Source organism: Alosa pseudoharengus, unplaced genomic scaffold, assembly GCF_046254945.1.
Source record: "Alosa pseudoharengus isolate Yale_2024_CS ecotype anadromous, Long Island Sound unplaced genomic scaffold, YU_APseudo_1.1 YU_APseudo_1.1_scf_16, whole genome shotgun sequence".
Lineage (NCBI taxonomy): Eukaryota > Metazoa > Chordata > Actinopteri > Clupeiformes > Clupeidae > Alosa > Alosa pseudoharengus.
Window position 1 is genome coordinate 32,332,703 of NW_027468630.1, and position 22,500 is coordinate 32,355,202.

The following is a 22,500-nucleotide window of genomic DNA, read 5'->3' on the forward strand; positions in this document are numbered from 1 at the left end:
GAAGTCATGGGCTAAATCAGAGCCTACCTTTGTTTTTATCAACCTGGGGCCAGAGATGATGGCCTTTGGCGAAAAGTTTTGGCTAACTCAAAATGAGTAAAAACAAATTTGGCGAAATCTTGCCAAAGCTACCATGCGAGCCACCAATTATAGCTTAACGAGCCGCATGTGGCTCGCGAGCCGCGCAATGAGTAACACTGCTCTATGTGACAAAAAAATGTTTTGCCTAAAAAACGCTTGACATCGCTTAGAGGACCTTTAACACTATTTACTATATTCACTGTGAGATTGGGCGAGTTTCCTTTGTATGTTTATGGTTATAAATGTGCTTGCAGGAATGATGGGACAGTGTTTGCCATGAATAATGTGTGAGGTGTACATGTGTGGGTGGATGTGTGGGCATGGGTGTTTTGATGTGTGTGTGCACTTTTGCAATAAATGATGTATGAGATGAGTTTCAGGGTATAGATGTGTTTGCAATGATGCACCTTACTAGAGCAGCTCTCCAATTTTGTTATACTTAAATGCAATGACAATAAAGGCATTGTATTCTATTCTAAAAAGGGTTATAAGAAACTTGCTCTTTAGTGAATTAGCTTATTTTAAAAGAAAAACGCTTTCAATTGAAGCACATTTACTGGTTCTTTGAAAAAAAAAAAACGTACACATTCTAGCACATAAATTTTACATACAGCGGGGGAAATAAGTATTGAACGGAATGCGTCAACATTTCTGTCAGTAAGTATACTTCCAGTGAGGCTATTGACATTATGACATTTTCACAAGACATTAGTATTAACTCAGGTAATCCACACTAAACAATACAAACATTAAAGTCCATAAGTAGAGTTATGTGTAATAAAGTGGAATGACACAGGAAAAAAAGTATTGAACACTTTAAGAAAAAGCAGTACTACTGTACAAGGCAAGGAAAGGCAAGGAATGAGCTGGAATCTATAAGTAGTTAGAGAGTAATTATCCCTCCTGTCTGAGCAAATTAATAAGCTGGGTTAGTATATATTGATGGGCTATAAAAAGGTTTTTGTTACCAAGGTGTCAAACAAGAAAGCAAAGAGCTCTCCAAAGACCTTCACAACCTTATTGTTGCTAAACATATCAATGGAACTGGTTACAGTTAATTTCAAAACTTCAGAATCTTCCAGTAAACAGCATTGGGGCAATTATCTGCAAGTGGAAGGAACATCACTGCATCATCAACTGGCCATGCACAGGATCTCCTCCCAAGATTTCTGACCAGAGAGTCAGAAGGATAGTCAGAGAGCCCAAGAGCCAAGGACCAGTCGGAGATAGCTCCAAAAGACTTGGAGGCAGCAGGTATTGTTATAGAGTTAATCATAGGCAATACACTCCACCGCCATGGCCTCTATGCACACTCACCCCACATGACTCCATTGCTGAAGAAAAACATGTCGAAGCTCATTTAAAGTTTGCTACACAACATTTGGACAAGCCCGTAAAATACTGAGAGAATGTAGTCTGGTCAGGCGAAATTGAAAAATGTAACTTTTTGGATGTCATAGTACACACTATGTTTGGAGGAGAAATGGCACTGTGCATCACCCTAAAATACCATACCAACAGTGAGGTTTGGAGGTGGAGGAATCATGGTGTGGGGCTGTTTTTCATCTCATGGTACTGGCAGACTCAATGCAGTTCAAGGAATGATGAATGGAGTAATTTTTTTCCAGAAGAATCTTGCCATCCACCAGTATGATGAGGATGAGACGTGGCTAGACCTTCCAGCAGGACGATGATCCAAAGCATTTAGCAAAAAAACCTCTAAATTGGTTTCAGAGAAAGGAAATCAAGGCCCTGACTTAAATTCAATTTAACAGTTCTGGAAGTTAACTAAAGATCCACATTCACAAGAGGAACCCCTGGAATCTTCAAGATTTAAAGACTATCTGTTTAAAGGGACACCAGGCAATGTTTTCGTGTTAATTAATCATCTTCGTAAGTCGGTATATGGTTAAATGACTCATTACGGGGCGAATGAAGGCTCTCTCGCCCGCCCCTACTGCCTGTAGGAAGAATATTCCACTTGCAAGTTCGGTGTATCCTACCCGCCGACCGAACCAGGATCAGTTTACAGCACAGAGGCAGGCTAACGAAACACTAGAGATTGTTGCAAACGTGTGTATAATGGCAGAGCCGGCGAAGAAGCAGCGAAAATCCTTGACAGAAGACGCAAAGAAAAGGAAAAGAGCTTCAGACCGAGCGAGGGGGAGTTTCGTAGAGAAAAAGCATCAGGCTTGCCTGGTGTCCCTTTTAAAAAAATGGGCCAAAATCACACCTGAATACTGCGGACTGATTAGTTTCGTCATAGAGGAAATGTCTTGAAGCTGTCGTTAAAGGCTTTTCCACAAAGTATATAAGAAATTTCAGTAGGTGTGTGTGATTCCTGTGTCATTCCACTTTATTACACATAACTCTACTTATGGACTTTAATATTTGGATTTTTTTATATGGGTAGATTACCTGAGTTAATACTATCTGGTGAAAATGTCATGCAAATAGCCTCACTGGAAGTATACTTACAAAAAAAAATCGACATGTTCAATACTTATTTCCCCCACTGTATAGTATATTTTGCTTCTAGGAACTCTCAAGTAGTAGTCCAAGTGTGTTCACCACCATGAAGTTAGAAAATTCCCATATCTACAGCTAAGGCGATCATTAAAAAGTTCCAATCAACTGGAACTATGAGAAACTTGACAAACACAAGTTTATTTTGCCCCCACACACATTGGGGAGGAGGGTAAGTCACTGTTGGAGAGAGAGGCAGAAAATTATGACCAGAAAAAGCCTTTCCTGCACATGTACGTGCCTAGAGTTTGCTAACCACTGGGAATTTGACCCGCACCAAGTTCTGTGGTCAAATGAAATGAAAACAGATTATTTTTTGCTCAAGGTCAGTTTGGCGTAAAAAGAACTGAAAAAACCCTGATGCCCACTGTTATGGCATAAGGCCAATGATGTGGGGCTGCCTGCCTTCCAAAAGCCCTGTGAACATTGTGAGAACATTCCTTGGACTTCCAAAGGGCATGTCTCAGTAATAATTCACCAAAAGATAAATGTTTTATAACCCTTTCTTTTTGTGGAAGCATGTTTACACTGTAGGGTATGTGGGATGGAGAGGATTTAGTGGTTAACAGAGAGAGTGCTCATTTTAGTAATGAGAGACTAGATGATACACACCACTTTCATTTCAAATGGTTAGATATGCAGATGAACAGTGTTTTTCAATATCTTCAATATTTTTTCATTGTACAAAGACTTCAGTGCAGACTAAGCACATGCTGAAACGGTCACTCAAGTCATTTTTAGAAATATGTTAAGATCCACATAGTCCTTTTCCTATGAGACCACTGCTAAAGAGTGCAATGTTGAAGACTTTGTGCTGCCTTTATTACCCCATGTGGGCTTCTTTAAAGGACAGCCAGAGTGGAAAGTCAGATAGCGGTAAGGTGTCTGGTGCATGAACCCATCCTGTGGCATGTGGGAGCCTAAGATGAACCACTGATGTTTGCGCTCATCATTTTTAAATGATCTGCAATGTAAAAACGTCCAAAAGAATCTCTACAGCTAGCAAGTTAAATTAACATTCAATAAATGCCTACAATTTGAACTTCAGTTAGCGAATCAAAAAAAAAAAAACGCTCAACAGGTCTCTGCCGGAGTGCCTACATGAATACATCCTCGCACACCTACGCTTTCTTAACACCGCAGAGCTGAGTGATCCATTCTTGAAGCAGACATTTTCCTGTGAGACTAGTTCTAAAATGCTGCCTGCAGATTAGAAGACCTTGTGTGCGGTCTTTGTTCCTCCATGCTATCAAACGCTACATTCACTCTATTGTGTGGAGGCCAGCTTTTATCATCTGTGTTTTCACACTGGCCTTGTTAAAGAGCTACCGCACTATTAGCAGCTTACGCAAACAGGAGGTCTAAGCTATGCATGGACAGTGCTGTAGCAAACAAAAGGGCATGGTAAAAGGTAAAAAATTTGCCTAACAAATCTCTACGGTAGTCTCGACAGGAATTCACCAGTGTTCACCGACGCATTCTCAAAGTGGACATGAAACACTTGAAGGAGTTCGGAAAACTGCAGTGAAAACTGCGGTTCTTGAAGCCGAATACAGCAGTGCTTCTTAAAGAGAGCGGCAAGCTTTATCTGCCACTCCACTCTGAGACAGAGAGGAACAGACCGAATGACGGAGGAAGAGAGAGAGATGGTCAGACCCAGAGAATGTGAATGAGAGAGAGAGAGAATAATGCTGAAACGCAGGGAGATAAAGTTGATTGCAAAATAATGGAGGGAGGAAAATGGAGCGGCCAAGGAGACAGAGGAGAGGTGAGTGAAGCAAGCAGGGGGGAGGAGTGTGTGTGTGTGTGTGTGGGGGGGGGGGGTGTAATCACACTAGGCTGGGAATCTGATATGCTGGTGCCACACACACACTAACAGAATTAAACACACCGCCCCTTTAATTGGAAACACCAGAGCCTGGGGAATTCAATATGCTATCTATTTATTCAGCCAATCTTTTCCACTTGGGCTCTGATGTGGCTGTCAGCAAGTCTCATAGACTGCTCCCAAACACCACTTCCAGCCCACTCTCCTCCGCCTCTTCCTTCTCTCTCCCCCTCTCTGTGTCACTCACTCACTCACTCACTCTGTTAAAACCGTGAGGAGGAAAAAAAAACTTGAAGGCTTTCATTTTTCACTTCCAGTAGCAAGCCTTAGTCCATCTCAGCGCATCTTCCTTTTCCTCCCAGCCGGGGCTAAAAATTGTCTTCCCACTCAGCCACTCTACGGCATCTGCTCTTATTTTTCTCTCCTTCCGTCTCCCATCTAACGTCACAAACAATCCCCCTCTCTCTCTCTCTCTTTCATTCTCTCTCCCTCTGTTTCTCTCTCTCTCTCTCTCCCTCTCTCTCTCTGTCTCTGGTGCAGTGGACCTTGTTGCAGTAATGCCATCCAGCACTCTGCCTGTGTGGAGAGTCAAGTAAAGCAGATTCCAGTGCTGCTCCATCGATCCCCCCAAACCTCCACCACCTCCACAGCCACCCCCCACTCCACCCCTCTAATCTCCTTGCTGTAAGTGAACAACAGACACAACAAAAACATGCTGACGCCAAGTTACTCCATCTCCTCTCTCCCAAAGCCTCACACTATTACCCACAGTCCTCTCCACCTGCCGCTCTCCATTAGACGCTGGCGTGGGGCGGTGGGGATGGGCTCAGGCAGGGTCAGAGCAGCGGGGCTTTACTGACACTCATTTCAGCCCTGCTGGGCCTCTAATGACCATGCGCCCGGTGTGCATGCAAGAGTACAAGGATAGACAGGAAACGGTAGTCCAGTCCAGAACCCTTTCTGACTGTTTATCAGACATCATCTATGTTCAACATGGTAGCGGGGATGGCTTTTGAATAAAATATCTGTTTTGTGCTGAAACTGCTGCTATTAATTGCTTTAATTAATTGTTTTAACAACAAATAAATTAAGCGGAATTGAGCACAAGTAAAGAAAAATGATCTGCCTGTGCTTAAACTAGATCTGGGTGGTGTTGGCGATGCAACTGAACATGCAGTGACTGAGAGCACCAATTACTGTAATCAGTGCCTCAAGCTTTCCACATTGAACTTGGATCATTTCATTGAATAGTAATGATGAGATATGAACAGTATATAAACAAAGTATCATTATTTTATATTCTATTTTCCCTTTCCTTTCATGCTTTTATTTGCTATTAGTCTTTGCTTTTGTTTATGTAAAGCACACTGATTTATCCCATGCATATGCAAAGTGTTATTTAAATTAACTTGCCTTGCCTTCCCTATTATGGCTTTAGTAACACTGTTAATACACAGTGACACCAATCATCATTCAGATCATTTAGATTTCTGTGTGTGTGTGTGTGTGTGTGTGTGTGTGTGTGTGTGTGTGTGTGTGTGTGTGTGTGTGTGTGTGTGTGTGTGTGTGTGTGAAGGAGGAGGGGAGAAAGGGAGCAGAGTGTATGTGTATGTGCATGTGCCAGCTGACAGCAGCTACTGCTGTGAAGTGATGCATGCCTGATTTCAACTTCAAACATACTCTAAAAGCATCCCACTGCGCATCATTTGCTTCCCCGCATTTGCCCCTTGTGGTCACTTAATGTGGGCACTTGTGGTCACTTAAACATCCATATTAAAACAAGGATGAAAGAAAGAAAGCAGGACTGAAAGAAATAAAGAAAGATAGATAGAAAGAAAGAAAGAAAGAAAGAAAGAAAGAAAGAGAAAGAAAGAAAGAAAGAAAGAAGGAAAAATAATGAATAGAAGAGGGAAAATGAGAGAAAGAAAGAAAGAAAGAAAGGAAGAAAGAAAAAAGAAAGAATGAAAGGAAGGAAGAAAGACACTGTACAGCACTACTGTAACCTAAGGCTATCAGATAAAAGCACAACACAAGCGCAGACTATCAAAGCATTTCTTTAACTGTGCTAATTCCTCACCTCCTGTTACCTGCTGCTAACAAAGCGGGAAACTGATCGGAATGGCTTTTAGTGAGGAGGACATCCTGCAGGCTGTTACCCTTACGTATGGGAGTGTGAGTGTGCACATTTGAGTGTCTGTGTGCATGTGCATGCGTGTGTGTGTGTGCCTGTGTGTGCGTGTGTGTGTGTGTGTGTGTGTGTGTGTGCGCGTGTGTGTGTGTGTGCGTGTGTGTGCAAGAGAGAGAGTGAGTGAGAAAGAGAGTGAAAGAAAGAAAGAGAGGGAGAGAGAGAGTATAGTTTTGTATATGTGTGCGTGAGTGACAGAGTGAGCTGGAAAGGGAGAGGGAGCAAAAGTGTGTGTGTGTGTGTGTGTGTGTGTGTGTGTGTGTGTGTGTGTGTGTGTGTGTGTGCGTGTGTGTGTGTGTGTGTGTGTGTGTTGGACTGTTCTCACTTCAAGGCTTCCTAATGAACTATTAATTATATTTAGAGCTCGGCAGGTTGGCTCTTTTACCAGGCTAACGGAGAAGGCTCCGAGGGCACCTGATTTTCCCCCCAATTAAGGATGAAGCAGAACCCTCCCCCTCCCCCCGCCTACTCCCACCAGAGTGTCCAGCTCTTGCCAAGCCCCTGAGTGCTTCCCTGTGGCCACTCCGCCAGCCCAGACCACAGCAGACAGCCAACTACTGCCTCTGGCACTATCAGAGAGGGGGACGTCCAGAACAGGCCAACGATGGGCCAAGTCATTACAGTGTGCTTAATGGAATCAGTCAATCAATCAAATCAACCAATCAATCCATCTTTCCAATCAGTCAGTAGAATATCTATGTGGAAGATAATAAATTCTCTGTATTTCATTTGAATTCTTTATCTATTCTGCCTATATTCTCACCCCGGAATACAGGATCTACTGTTGCCAGAGCTTTCTAATTGTTTCAGCCTTGCCTGTTTTGATGCTTGGCATGGCTATTGTACAGCATATAAACCCATGAATCACTATGGTAAATACCAGGGCTGAGTTCATGATATGCTCTCTCTCCCCCCGTCAGGCCATCCTCAGTGCACCACTGTCATCAATCATGAGGCAGAACAAATGAAATCAGCCATCAGAGAATGCAGGAAAAGTATTGTGTCTATGCTTCTGAAATGCATGTGGGACAGTTTGTTTGCATGTTTTTTTTTATTTTGACATTCACTCTACCCACCCATCCCTCCGCTGACAACCAATGCTCCAATGTGTGTGTGTGCTCATGTGAGTGTGTTTCTTCATGTACATGCCTATCGTTTTCTGTTTGTGTATGAGACATAAAGTGAGCCATGTCAGTCTTGTTGTCTGTGTGAGTAGTGGTTTGTGTGTGTATGTGTGTATGTGTGTGTGTGTGTGTGTGTGTGTGTGTGTGTGTGTGTGTGTGTGTGTGTGTGTGTGTGTGTGTGCTGTCAGTCAGAGCATCATGCACATTATTTGTTTGTAAATGAGCGATCCCTCATTAAAGACCTGCCTCACCTGAGGCTAAAAGGGCTCAATCACACATCGCCCGTGGAGCCTGAGAGCTTTTTTGCAAACACACACCCGCCCACGGCCACTAGTGTCACACGCACAAACACACACTCACACACTCCCCCCCCCCCGACACACTCACACACACTCCATCTCCATCCACTTCTATGCCTCTGTTGTATGCAATAGCTGTCCAAATCTAGCATACTAATTAACACTAGCCCTGTGGTTTGATTTGGCTTGATTGGAGAGGTCTGAGAGACAGAGACAGATAGAGAGAGAGAGAGAGAGAGAGAGAGAGAGAGAGAGAGAGAGAGAGAGAGAGAAAGGGAGAGTGGAGAGAGTGGACCAGGTTGAGGTTGAGTTGATAGTGCCAGGCAAAATGAGGGAGAGAATGAAAGAGGCAGGGGCGAGCACTACCGAGCTCCCGCTCCATGAGTCATCCTGCAAGGTGGTAATGAAATCTCCTGGCTGCCAGAAGAGAGAATGAGAGAGAGAGAGAGTGAGAGAGAGAGAGGGAGTGAGAGAGAGAGTAGGGGGAAACAAGTCAACAGACATAGAGGAAGGAAGAGACACAGACAGACTGACAGGGAAATTCAGTGGGAGAGGTTTGCATAAAGTAGTCATTTCTACAGACACCTGAGAGTGATTGTTGGGGGAATGGAAGGATGAAGAGAAAAATGTAGGAAGACGAGGAGGAGGTGTGGAGCCGATGCATACTGATATTGGTGATTCAAACCTGTCGGAGTGCGACAGACGCTCATGAAAATTCCCCTGGAAGGGGGTCTGCCTGCCAGAGGGCTGTGAGCACAGTCCCAGCATGCATCAGGGATCGGGATAAATGGCTGTTAATTCAGTGGCGGCGGGACATAAGCGGGCGGTGCTGACGTGAGCAAGCGGTGCTGTGTGTGTGCGTAATGGCAGATGGGTCGCCTACACACACAGCCTACGACACACCCTACTCATTCAGACAGAGGGCAACATGGGCATCACTCTGGATCTTTACAGTGGGTTCCTTCACTCAGCTGAGGCTGTTTACATATTCTCTCTCATTCACACACACACACACACACACACACACACACACACACACTCTCATTGGAGCATTGGTTGTCAGCGGAGGGATGGGTGGGTAGAGTGAATGTCAAAATAAAAAAAAACATACAAACAAAGTAAAGCGAGAGAGGATGAAAGATAAAGGAGTGCTAGATAAAAGGGAGATGAGGGGGGGTATATGGAGAGCAGAGGAAAGAGATAATCCTCTCTCTATAAATAGAAAGATAGACCTAGAAACTGAGACAGAGGGATGGGATGAGAGGAAGTGGCAAAGGTCTGCAATTGAATGTCAATATGATAAAGGAAGACAAAAACAGATACACAGACAGAGAGACAGACCTACAAATCAAGAGCTAAGGAAGGAAAAACAGACAGACAGAGAGACAGACAGACCAATCAAGAGCTAGAGAAAGACAGACAGACAGATGGACAAATCAAGAGCTAGAGAAAGCAAGATAGACAGACAAATCTTGAGCTAGGTAAAGACAGACACAAACAAGTGGAAAGAGAGACAGACAGACAGACAGACAGACAGACCGATGGTCTGAGAGCTCACCTCAAGGCGGAGGTACTCGCTCTGCTCACGGGACTGCAGGCTGAGGAGGGCGCTGGTGTGCTTGCGTGTGCGCACCATCAGCTGCACTTGGGTACGCCGCGCCGCCAGCGGAGAAGCCAGCTGGTAGTGGATGTGACTCCGCCCGTCAAAGGAATACTCCGGAACGTCTGTCCATCCCAAAGACATGCACACGTTAATGAGGATCACACTGATCTGCTTTGGCACTCTATTACTCTATTTGGTACGGCGTGGACACCCAATCAAGATGTTTGATTAATGAAGTCGGAGTCCATTATTTCAGCAACTCTCTCTTCGGCACATGTCCACAGAGGTTAATGTGGAAGTTAATTCAAGACTGAAGTTGATGTGCACATGCATATTTATGAAAAGATGTTTTTCTATCTAAACTGTTCTTAAAAGAGGCCATTTGGAAACCTTGGCTATTGATACAGACATAGAGATGTAATCTGAAGACATGAGAGTCTGTCGGAGGCCTCCAGCCACCCCCCCTTCCCCCCCCCAAAGGTCCAACACACACACACACACACCCCTCCCACGTCCATGGAGCCTCTTCAGTATAAACCCAATGCAATAATAGCCATTATTATGGAGGCTCAGATAATGGTGGAGTGACACTCTAGACGCTGAATGAGAGTGACTAAATTTCCTCTGTTCTCTCAGAGTGTCCCATTAGTGGCACTTAAGCTCCTCTCCTGATAACAGTCTCCGTGCCTCCATTCCCGCCAGACCCCCGCCAAAGTGACGGAGGGTGAAGAGGAGGGGAGAGGAGAGGAGGGGAGAGGAGGGGAGGGGAGAGGAGAGGAGAGGAGAGGAGGAGAGGAGAGGAGAGGAGAGAAGAGGAGAGGAGAGGAGAGAAGAGGAGGGCAGGGGAGAGGAGAGGAGAGGAGAGAAGTAAAGAGAAGAGAAGAGAAGAGAAGGGAGAGGAGAGAAGTGAAGAGAAGAGAAGAGAAGAGAAGGGAAAGGAGAGGAGAGGAGAGAAGTGAAGAGAACAGAAGAGAAGAGAAGAGAAGGGAGAGGAGAGGCTGGCTCTGGCGATCCCCTCCCACACTCATCAAATCAAAGACACTCACACCTCCGCTCGGCAGCCTCCTCCTCACTCACTCTCAGGCGCTTCTGCCCCCCAGTCATATTGATCCTCTGATTTCCATATACATTTCATTTAAGCATCGGTGCGTGTTTCCTCCCTCCTGGGCTAGCGTAGCCCGTAATTTCCTTTGATCATTTCTGCTTCCTTAGACACTCTGACACACTCTCACATGCATTCATCTTCATGGGTCCTTGCATGGATCAATCAGAGTGCCTGAGGGGTGTCGTGTTAATAACCCTGGATCACCTCAGAGTGTGTTTGTAAACAAACATGTTGTTTCATGTTGTTTGTAAACAAACATATTGTATCGGAATCCCCTGTTTGTGTGTGTACGTATGTGTAAGAGTGTATGTGTGCATATCTGTGTGAGTGTGTGTGTGTGTGCGTTTGGCGTACCCTGCTCACACTGGTGTCCGGTGTAGCCGGGCAAGCATTGGCAGCTGAAGGAGCCCCACTCGCCGTGGCAACGTCCGTGCAGACCACAGGAGGGATAGCCCATGTTCACACAGCTGCTGTCGGTCATCATACACCCCGGACTGCTTCCGGATGATTCTGCCGGCGAACCTAGGTCATAAAACTGAGAGAGGGAGACCAAAGAGGACGAGGGTGTGGAGAAAGGAAGAGAAGAAAAGCCGGTGGGTATGGAAGGAGATACAAGAGAGATGGAAGCCATGAAAGGGAAGACGAGCAGAGATGTAAAGCACATACAGGAAGGTCCAATTGTGTGACATGCCACAGAGGGGAAAAGATGCAGAACCATAGAGATGAAAGGCCAGAGAGACAGAGAGACAGTGCCAGTGTCAGATATGAAAAGAGCAGCGAGCAGAGAGCAGAGAGCCGGGTGGAGTTGAGAGAGCAGAGAGGAGAACAGACACAACAGAAGAGAGAGATCAGGAGGAGCGGTGATTAGAAGAACAGACACAACAGAAGAGAGAGATCAGGAGGAGCGGTGATTAGAAGAACAGACACAACAGAAGAGAGAGATCAGGAGGAGCGGTGATTAGAAGAACAGACACAACAGAAGAGAGAGATCAGGAGGAGCGGTGATTAGAAGCGGTCCAAGGATGCACACCCTTGTGGGAGAAAGAAGGTGAACACAAAGGCTTCAGAGTGGCCCCGCGTCTCTGCTCTCCAAGTTCCCCTTTCATGCAGCCAGTCGGTCGGCATGTAAACGACTACCTTTCTCGCAAGGCCGAGCCAATCGCCAATTACCTCGAGCAGACGGGCGGCCGCGCCTCTGAAAGGACGAGAAAACCTTGAGGTCTCACGCTCTGGTCCGCAGCCGCGTGTCTGTCGTGTTCGCCGTTAACGCGTCCCCTGCACTCTTTTATGGCCGCTTTCCATTTCATCTGAACGGGCTCCTCGTTAAACAGGCAGCGCCGAGCCAATGGGCAGCATGGGAGAGATTGTGCTTGACCCCTGCCGGCACGAGCGGCAGCCCCGCCTGACCCCCCTCGCGATAGAGGCCACTGTTGATTTATGCAGTCCTGACACACACACAGGCTGGGCAGGCCACCCAATTGATTCTTCTATCAACAGGTGTGGCATCCATTTACACTCCTCCCTCCATTTCTTTCTCTCTTTTCCCTGCTCCACAGTTCTCCCTCCCTCTTTTCCTCTCTCTCTCTCTCTCTCTCTCTTTCTCTCGCTCTCTCCCTATCGCTCTACCCATTTCTCCGTGGCTGTGTGTGGCTCTGTGCATTTGTGTGTTTGGGTGGTGGAACAGTCAAGTATAAACTCCTTAGCCAAGGCTTCCTTATCGGCTTATAAGCAGCAAAGGGATGCTGTTTTCACTCGGAGATAAGCGGAAGAAAGACAACTGGGGCGGGCGGTGGAGGGACAAAAAAACAGCATAGGCAAGAGAGGAGAGAAGAGAGGGAGAAAACAGAGAGAGAGAGAGAGAGAGAGAGAGAGAGAGAAGCAAGAGACAGAGAGAGCAAAAATGAATCTGACAGCGTGAGTGGGTGGAGGCGATTCAGAATAGAAACTCAATTAAAGTCTCCAAATGCACCCCCTCCCTCTTTCCCCCCCTTCTCCCTCCCTCCACACCAGGGCTGGACTGTGGTGGTGCTGCATTCATGCCTGACAGGCTTTAGTGGAGGACAACATGCCCCCAATCCAAGCACAGACACCTCCCCTGGACGTATGGCCCACCTGGCAGCCCCTGAATGTTGCATGCCACTACAGTAATTCAGCACCCTGTAGGGTTTTGTGCTTTAGCATCAATCTACACTAATGGCCCATGTCAGGGGCATTGTAGGTGGGGGTGAGGGGTATTTAAACGCGGCGACACCGACAGCGGATCTCCCTCGGCCTGACTTCCTCGCGGCAGCGGCAGCAGCGTTTAGTTGGAGGAGCTGGGAGCTGCTAATGGAGCTGGGGGTCCTTGCACATCTCTCCCGTCACATCTCCTCACGGCACTCGCCCGAGCAGAGGCAAGAACGTTTTAAGTCTCACGGCTTAGCGGCGGAGGCCGTGTCAAATCGAACGTGTTAAATCGAACATGCTTTTTTTTGCTCCTCCACAGAGAGTGCGTTAGATGAGAAACGGTATGGCTGTTCTCTGCTCCAGAGAACCATATGGCAACGAGTGCTTTATTATGAAAGCAAGCGTGAAAATAGAGTTTCTGTACAGGATACAGGCCTCTGAGCACAAATCCCTCATGATGCTCTTCTTGTTGGAGAAAAATTAAATTCAGACCTTGAAAGTGAATAACTACCATCTATTTTTTAAAGATGCAGGAATGTTGACAAATGACAGGGTGCTTTGCTGGATTTTAAAATAAAAACTGCAAGGAACAAGTGACCAGGCATGGGAAAACCAGGCTTAAGTCGCAGAGACGCAAGTCGCGAAAAACGACTTTGAAGTTTTTTTTTTTCAAAATTAGTGATTTTCGTTTTTTTGCAGAATGTGCAAGTTGAAGTCCTAAAGAAGCAATTCCATGTTTCAGATAACAGCATTGGTTGCTTTAAAAGTGTATATTTTGTCTTTGAAAATGGTTAAGTTTCAGGAAGTAAACCAGGGTTTGAATTGGGCGTGACTATTAGTGCTCGTTTGTTCTGTCGGCCAATCAGCTGTATGCTAGAAGTAACCTCATGGCTACTTACTGAACCAGCATGCTGTTTGTTTACAATTGGAATGGAGATGGACAAAGCACAGCGGATTGCAGATGAGCTAAATCTGATGATGAAGGCGACTGCATTACATTGGAGAACATCCCTAATCTAGAGCTGACCTTAGCCGAAGATAATTACAACGGGGAAGAATCTCTCGGTCTGGCAGCAGAGGAGCTAGATTGTAAGATATCAGATGCTATTTCCACAGTTACATTTGATGGGGATAAAGTTTGTGTGTTAGAAACTTTATCCATTGCTACTAGCTAACGTAGCCTACTGTCGTTAGCTATTGGCACCATAGGCTACTAGCCAAAACCTATTAGGCTACAGATAGTTTCGGTGGGCAATTAATTTGAACTAGATGTACCGCAGAGCGGTACAAAATATGACCGCCGCCCAGTCCAGCACATTTTTTCCACAAAAAGAAATCACGCTGAAAGGCCTATATGATTCTAACTGTCTCACTAAATTGCATTATCCACACTCAATTCTCACTGGTATCTGCTAGACAACAAGTACCAAAACATGATTAGTTCATAGATTTCACATGTAAAATTCATTTTATACAACCCCACCATCTTGCCTGTTCATAATTATGAGAAATTCTTGATTGTTTGTGTTATGTTTATGTTATGTGTGTGGGTGTGTGTGTGTGTGTGAGTGTGTGTGTGTGTGTGTGTGTGTGTGTGTGTGTGTGTGTGTGTGTGTGCGTGCCTGCGTATGTGCCTGTGCATGGAAGCGTACATATGTCTACTGTGTGAGTATGTGTCATGATTACTGTGAATGTGTGTGTGTGTGTGTATCTGTTTGTGCACATGTGTGCACATGAACTGGGTTAACATGACCCCTGGAGGCAAATATACGGAAAAAATGGTCATCCTAGGCCCTACAGTTCTCAAGATATTCACAGAGAACTGTGTCTGGCCTACCCTCCTTTCGGGGGGTCCAGTCCAGCGGGGGGGCTACAGATCAAAACGAAAAATGACAGTTCCATGCTATCCATGTGGGGGTACATGCCCACCAAGTTTTGTGTACCCCGGTCTTTCAGTGTCCCGGGAATCCTTGTTGGTGTACGTCACTAAATGTACACATAAATTGTTTTATTGTAAGGCCCCCCATGAACGAAAGTACACAAAACTTGGCATGCATTCGGAGGGTGTCATAATGATCCTACACTTTCAATTTCGTGCAGTTTTGACCATGTCAGCCAGAGATATTGTGATGAAAACACCTAATTTTTTGCTTTTTAATTTTTAACTTGGTGGCGCTATACATGAAATAAGTGGTAATGGGATGGGTTGACATGGCCCCTTGAGATCAACATACAAAAAAAAGGTGGACCTCCTAGGCCCTACGGTTCTCGAGATATTCACAGAAAACTGTCTCCGGCCACCTACAGGCCAGTTGGTGTATAGTAACATAAATGTATTTATTGTGTGGCCCCCCATGAACGGAATTCCACGAAACTTGGTGTGCATTCAGAGGGTGTCATAATGATCCTACACTTCCAATTTCGTGCAGTTTTGACTATGTTAGGTCACAGATACCTGCGATTACAACACCTCATTTTTACTTTTTTGTGTTTAACTAGGTGGCGCTATACATGAAATGAGTGGTTATGGAATGGGTTGACATGGCCCCTTGAGATCAACATACAAAAAAAAAAAGGTCCTCCTAAACCTTACGGTTCTCGAGATATTCACAGAAAACTGTGTCTGCCCTACCCTCCTTTCGGGGGGTGCAGTCCAGCGGGGGGGCTACAGAACAAAACGAAAAACGATGGTTCCATGCTATCCATATGGGGTTACATGCCCACCAAGTTTCGTCTACCCCGGTCTTTCAGTGTCCCGGGAATCATTGACAGAAATTTGGACATGCGAAAAAGAAAAAAAAAAAAAAAAAAAAAAATCTGACTAAACCTATATGACCGCCGCTTCGCTGCGCGGCGGTCATAATAATGCGAGAATGTCTTGTTTTGACTGATGGCAGGGTGCCTTGCATCGTGTGTGCATTCAAATTAACAGGGTTTGCAAACGTGATCTCATGTTTGTTTAGTTCGCGTTTTAGACTATTTTATCCATTGCTAAACCTGCTAAATCCATTGACAACCTGGTGCCTTGCACTGGGTGTTAATTCAAAATAACATGGTTTGCAAACGTGTTCTCATGTTTGTTTTAGACTACTTTATCCATTGCTACTAGCTGGTTCTGTAACCCATTACAGATAGTTTCGATGGGTCATTAGCTTTATATGATGCACTGCAGGCTGACAGATCAGTGACCATGACAGGGGGGAGGGTTGATCTTAATGTCATGTTAATGAGGACCATTGTGTTCCCCTCCCATGGATTGAGGGAGAAAGTAGTCAAATTGAAAAGCCTGATTTCTCAGCTTGTAGCTTTGAGATGTGTATACTTTAAAATGGCTACAACTTATTCAAATATTATCAGATCTCCATGAGTGAGACATCATTGGATAGCTTTGAAACTACACTTTCAGAATCTGTGAATAACTGAAAATGTCTCTGGGGAGACATGTGCCTGGTTTTCCCATGCCTGGTCACCAATGTGTCATTTTCTTTCATTCAGAAGGATATATGTTGCCATGCCTACTGTACCTTTATAGCCTTTGGTATGTATTGTCCTTTCACACAACAGCCCCATAAGTGTCCTTGCTGTGCCTAAGCAATACATCTTGCATTATATCCACCAGAGGATTTGTTCCATTTAACTCCAAAAGAATTGAAAGAGAACTCAAATAAGGCTATCACACAGTAAAAGCAGTCGCCTGGTTATATCCCTGACCAGATAAAAAATAAGAAATGGTGTCATTGCCTTTGATTCGTCTTGTATGTAAAAAGCCTTTTGAGAAGTGTGTGTGTGTGTGTGTGTGTGTGCAGGCTGCAGCGTACCTTACTGTCCACCACCAGGTTGCGGATGCAGCCGGTGAAGTGCTTGTGCTGGAGCTGTGGGTACACGAAGGGCACGTTCTCGTTCACTCCGCCCAGCTGTAACACCTGGCTCATGTTCAAGTGCCTGAGAGACGGAGAGGAGAGATACTGCAGTCATTCATCGTTTTTTGAGCCGTGCTCTCCAATCGGACCATGACCTTAGCCTCTCATTCCTCCACCTTGATCTGTTCATTCATCTTTTAATGTGTCACCTCTTCATCTATCACACCTTTCATGTTCTCTCTCTCCACTCTCAACATCTATTCATTAGCACGGAGTGGCCACATGTGATCCAATGACGGATCACTCTTTGGAAGAAATATCGACTAAGGCATGTGTATTCCTTTGTCTAGGCACGTTCAGGAAGAATGAATATCAATGAAGTGATACAAATAAATTGAGAATAGACTATTAATAATTCTTGCTGTATCATTGAATAGGTCAATTACCCTTTGCTGGTGACCTAACAAAGGAAATGACTGTAGAGACCACCAATCGATAGCGGGATCAATACACGGTGACACTCACAGAGATATGTGACCACAGAGGTGAGAAGGCCAGGACGCAGAGTGGCTCATCTTCAAACTCATAGGGTAACTAACAAAGCATTAAATCAATGTCACGCTCGGTTAGCAGACACCAGAGGGAAGCAACTGGTACTTAAGAGCAGCCTCTGGGGGATACCGGCAGAGGAGAGGGAGAGAGAGAAACAGAGAGAGAGAGAGAAGAAGAGAGAGAGAGAGAAAAGAGGAGAGAGAGAGAGAGAGAGAGAGTCTTACCTGTCCATGTTGGGGGTGACCCCGCTGACCTCGCACGGGGTGTGGTCCTGAGAGGTCAGCCAGCTCCCCACGCCCTCCATCTCCCTGACGGCGGCCGAGGAGCAGCGGTCCAGGGTGAAGCGCACCTCCTGGTGGTGGGGTGGGGTGGGGTGGGGTGGGGGGGAGGAGAGGGAGGGGGTTAGCGTTGGAAAACGGGTCGATACTCGGCAGAGCCGCGCGAGGGCAAGCCACGGTGCTCCGCTGGCGCAGTGCTAATAAAGATTAAGACCATGGTGCGCGTGAACAGCCCCAATTTTTCAGCTCAGACGTTTTCCCGATACTCAGCTCCTCTCCTCGCATCCCCTCACCTCAGCCAGCTTTCAGGACACATTACGCATTGGATATTATACACAACGACTGGAGGAAAGAGAAACGTAGAAGGGAACAGAAACATTCAAACGCAAATAAAGCACCTTTGCCAGTCAGAGCTTTCCCATGTCTAGCGACAGCAGTCTATTCACATCCACTTAGTGATATGACACAGCACTGACATGAGTGGGGGACTGGGGGGGGGTAAGTGGGTGGATGGGGCTAAGTTTTTTGTGATAAAAAGAGATCAGTCATTTGAACAATTTCACAGTGACCCCCGAGGCAATTTCTCAAAATGCTGGGGTGAACAAAGGCACCGGTGCACTCTGTGTCACGAGGCAGGCGGTGGGCGGTGGACTGACGGGGAGTGTAATGTATTCCACATTCCCTGACAGGTCCTCTTCCCGTCTCCAAACTGCCGAGGAAAGCTGCCGCTGACAGAGACCAAAGGCGTCAGCTACTTAAAGTGCAGCGCCGGGCTTCTGATGTGATTTTGGCAAACTTTAGCACTTCTGATTCCACAAAAACCTGCAGATAGCTGGCACAGTCGGAGAGTCGGAGAGTCAAAGGGCGAAAGGGGAGAGGGTATGTGTTGGCACAGACACAGGGGAGAGGGTGCGTGTTGGCGCAGACATGGGGAGGAGCTGGAGGGGTGTTTTGCGGGTCGGTGGGCGCATGGCTTGGCAAGGGGCCAGGTGCGCCCCAGACACCCACCTTACTGTTGCTCCGCACGTCCAGCCTGTGCCACCGTCTGTCCGCCACGTTCACGTTGCCTGGCAACTGCAGGACCAGTGTGCCTGAGCCGTGGTTTATCTTCAGAGTGGGTGTGCCATCAATTAGCTCTGTAGGGAGAGGAGGTGGGAGGGAGCCAGAGAGGGAGGGGAGGAGAGAGAGAGAGGGAGAGAGAGAGAGAGAGAGAGAATGAAATAGTAGGGAGGGGGAGAAATCAGAGAAAGACGGAAGTTTAAAGATAATTACTTCAGTGGACAGAAACACAGAAACCGAAAAATGTCGATATGAAAATGTAATTAATTTACAGCACGATGATCTTCACAGCATCTGACACCCCCAAACATTCTGGACTCCACTTTTAAAAGAAACATCATTACACGCAGCTTGATCGCAGACTCGCACAAACTTCTGCCCAAACCCTGAGAGGCAGAGAACAGACAGCTGAGGGAGATTATACCCACCCAACTTTCCACAGCAAACTCTTCCTCTTAGCCAGGAGAAAAGAAACGCAGCGCTTAAAATGCTCTCGTTTTTTGTCTGGCTTAGTCAAATGGCAAATGAGAAATTAATGAAGCAGAGGAGATCCCGGAGGCTTCCTGGAGGAGAACCCGTGTAAAGCACCCACTGGTGCTTCACTAATCGTTTCAGCACCAGCGTCGACTCCCAGCTACTGATCCAGATGCAGAGAGGTCACCTGGAGGAGTCATGGGGGTACACGGCTATACAATCTGATCAACCCAATCAAACCTTCCTCAAGCAATCTCTACAGCCACTTGAATTCAAACACACTTTTTGATGAGGAAGAGTGTGTGCGTAAGTGTGTGTGTTTTGTGAAAAAACAAAGAAACAAATGCCCATTTTAAAATGTTTCAAAATCTTGTGCACACGTGCAGAGAGTTTAAAACGGGGTGTTTGAACACATACATGTAAACACTGGTCTTTCTTACCAACGCTGTGGAGCACTTGGAGGGTGCACACCTCTGCTTAAACAAAATAGCATCATCTCAGAAGTGAACCTGAAACTTGTCGAGACACCCGCACGTGTTCTGCCTTGAGCTATACTTAGTAAAAACCTACCTAGTAAAAACTGGCAGCTTTAGCGTATCCCTGCACACAGACAAACAAACAGACAGAAAGACAGGCACACTGCCCTAAAAACGGACGTCCTTAGCAGAGGTAATGACACACCAAAAAGGAGCAGATGGCTGTTGTAATATTCCTCAGTGTAGCAAGATGCCTGTTTCACAGCGCTCTCTACTCTAGAGGTTGGCACCTGCACTTGTGCTCCTCTCTAACACCCTGGCCTGCTGATACCCAGGCTCAGCTCTCTCTCCACCCACTCATGTCCTCTCTCTGCTCTCATCAGGAGTCTGCTCCACTAACTGCATATCTCTCCTCTCCTCTCTCCTCTCCTCTCGTCAGTCCCTCTATTTGCCCCCAGCTCAGAGTTTCCTCTTTTGCCATCACACTCTTCTTGTCTTACTTACTGCTTCTTCTATGGCATGTCTCTCTCTCTCTCTCTCTCTCTCTCTCTCTTTATTTCTCTCACAGCTTTACTGAGCGCTCCTCAACCATCGTCTGCAGTCTTCCCTCTTGTCTCTCTGTCCACTGCCAACCTCATCCCCCCACCACACACACACACACCTCCATCTGTTCCACTTTTGTTTCTCTCACTTGTCTGTTTCCTCCTACTCCTCTCCCTCTATCTACATTTGACCGACAAATCTCAAGCAGAGCGGAGCCTTGTAGGTGGGGGACGGACAGACAGACAGACAGACAGACAGACAGACAGACAAACAGAGCTCTTTTCAGAAGGAAACAGCCAGGGGAGCCCTTGACTCAACCTTTTGTACCTGCGGCTGTCCCGGCATCAATCTGGCCTGTTGGAGTTAAGTGCATCCTTCGCACTGAGCCTATCGCACTGACGCAACATTAGTGGGGATGACAGCGGCCACAGGGAGCAGCAGGAGAGAGGTGAGGCGGGAGCTGGGGTGAGTGACAGGCGAGACCAAGAGAGGCGAGGATGCTGCTCACCGCAGTTGGATAAGAAGCTGTGGACAAGCAGGAGGCTGCATAAAGCCCTATGGAACGTTTTTGAGTGTGTGTGTGTGTGTGTGTGTGTGTGTGTGTGCGTTTGTGTGAGTGAGTGAGTATGCGGCGCGGGAGTATGCATACACCTGCAACTTTGATATGAGAGTGCGCATCTGTGTGTGCTATGCAGGAACAGATGTGAACCAGAGATTGCGTGAACATATTGCTAAGACGATGCACAAAAGGCCCGAGATGAAACATAACCCGAGAGGGAGGCAACCATAAAAGGAGAGGGAGATGAAAACAGGAAGTTTTATGACAAACATCTATCATTTCCCACAAATCTCCAGTGTCCTTAGGTAAGTGGACCATCACAGTGCATCTACAATCACAGATTTGGATGATTCCTGTGTGTGTGTTTGTGACAGGTGGGCGAATGTTGCTGAGCTCAGGTTGCCATAGACTCCTAATCTCAAAAGTTGAAGGCCTCCTGGTGCAGTCTGGGCTCTGCAGCACAACACAGCCCATTGCTTATTTATCCTGAGCTGCCCTCTACATCACTGACAATTAATCCCTAAATCAGGAAATGGGGCGCTGGGATTGGGAGGGGAGGGGGGGGGCTGCGTCTGACCTCATCAGCACCTCCTCCTCTGACTCCGGCGCTCAGCCAAATGAGAAATGACCACGTCCCGGCAGGCCCAGAGGGAAGGCCACGCGGCTAGGCAGCATATGGACTGAATAAATAGCATTACGGATCACTCACTATATACAAATCAGGTCCCCACTCTAGAGGACTGCAGACAGACAGAGAGGTTGTGTATCTCTCTCTCTGTGGATGAGAGTGTGTGTGTGTGTGTGTGTGTATGTGTGTGTGTGTGTGTGTGTGAGAGTTTAATATAAATGGGCTGTCAGGCATTTTTTGTCCCCTCCTTGAGCGTGCAGGAAATGGGGTGGAGATGCGGGAAGTTGAAAGTGATATTTGAGCCCCTCTGCAGTGCGCAGCATCTGGGAGGTTCCACTGTGGACCAGGTTTGGGCAAATTGGCCGTAATGTGCATGTCACACTGCTGGTGTAACAGGATCTCTCACCCCACTTTCATCTGCCAGACACACCATCCCCACACATGTCTGAGTGGGTCTATGTGTGTGTGTGTGTGTGTGTGTGTGCGTGCGTGTGTGTGTGTGCGTGTGTGTTTGTGTGTGTGTGTGTGTGTGTGTGAGTGAGTGAGTGCACAGGAACTATCTTCTCCCCAAGGATGACATGCATCATCTCATTAAAAAAAAAAAAATATGGTATAAACGAACACAATCATCATGCCAGCGTTTCTCAAATTAACAAGGAACAATGTTTCAGGGAGTGTGACCTAATTTCCATGTCTCTATGTCGCATGAAAACAATCAAACAAAACAATCAAACAAGATGAGGGCAGCAAGTAATTATACTCAGCGACAGTAAACACTTCAGTATTGGACTCTGAGCCTAGGAGAGAGGAGGCAGGACAGAGAGAGAGAGAGAACGAGAGAGAGAAAGAGGGAGAGAGAAAAACACACACAACCTAGTTACTAGATTTGAAGTCATTTGCATTCTGACAGCATTCGGCAGGGAACTGGGTACGGTGCAGCAGCACAGATCGGAGCGTTGCTAAGGCACCGGGCTGGCGGGCGGGCGAGGGGGGGGGGGGGTTCTGCCGACTGCCTGCCTGGCATAAGCAGCGCCAGAGGAGCGGCTGGGCTAATGGAGCTGCCGGCGCCCGCGGTGCCCACTTCGGCCGCCCATAATCACCCAAACCCTCATTCATCCGGCTAATTTGCCCAAGTGATTGCTGGAGCCGAGCCT

The 22,500-nt window shown here is 46.6% G+C and overlaps 1 protein-coding gene across 1 annotated transcript in view; it reads right to left on the reverse strand.

The window, feature by feature from the left end:
* The window catches only part of LOC143126329 (neural-cadherin), a 158,161-nt gene that overhangs the window by 19,078 nt on the left and 116,583 nt on the right, over positions 1–22,500 (reverse strand). Inside the window, exons 24-28 of the mRNA XM_076288219.1 lie at positions 18,616–18,743; positions 17,554–17,681; positions 16,736–16,859; positions 11,106–11,286; positions 9,602–9,768 (exon numbers count right to left, since the gene is read on the reverse strand). Coding sequence (XP_076144334.1) covers positions 9,602–9,768; positions 11,106–11,286; positions 16,736–16,859; positions 17,554–17,681; positions 18,616–18,743 — 728 coding nt within the window. The remainder of the gene's footprint in view (positions 1–9,601; positions 9,769–11,105; positions 11,287–16,735; positions 16,860–17,553; positions 17,682–18,615; positions 18,744–22,500) is intronic.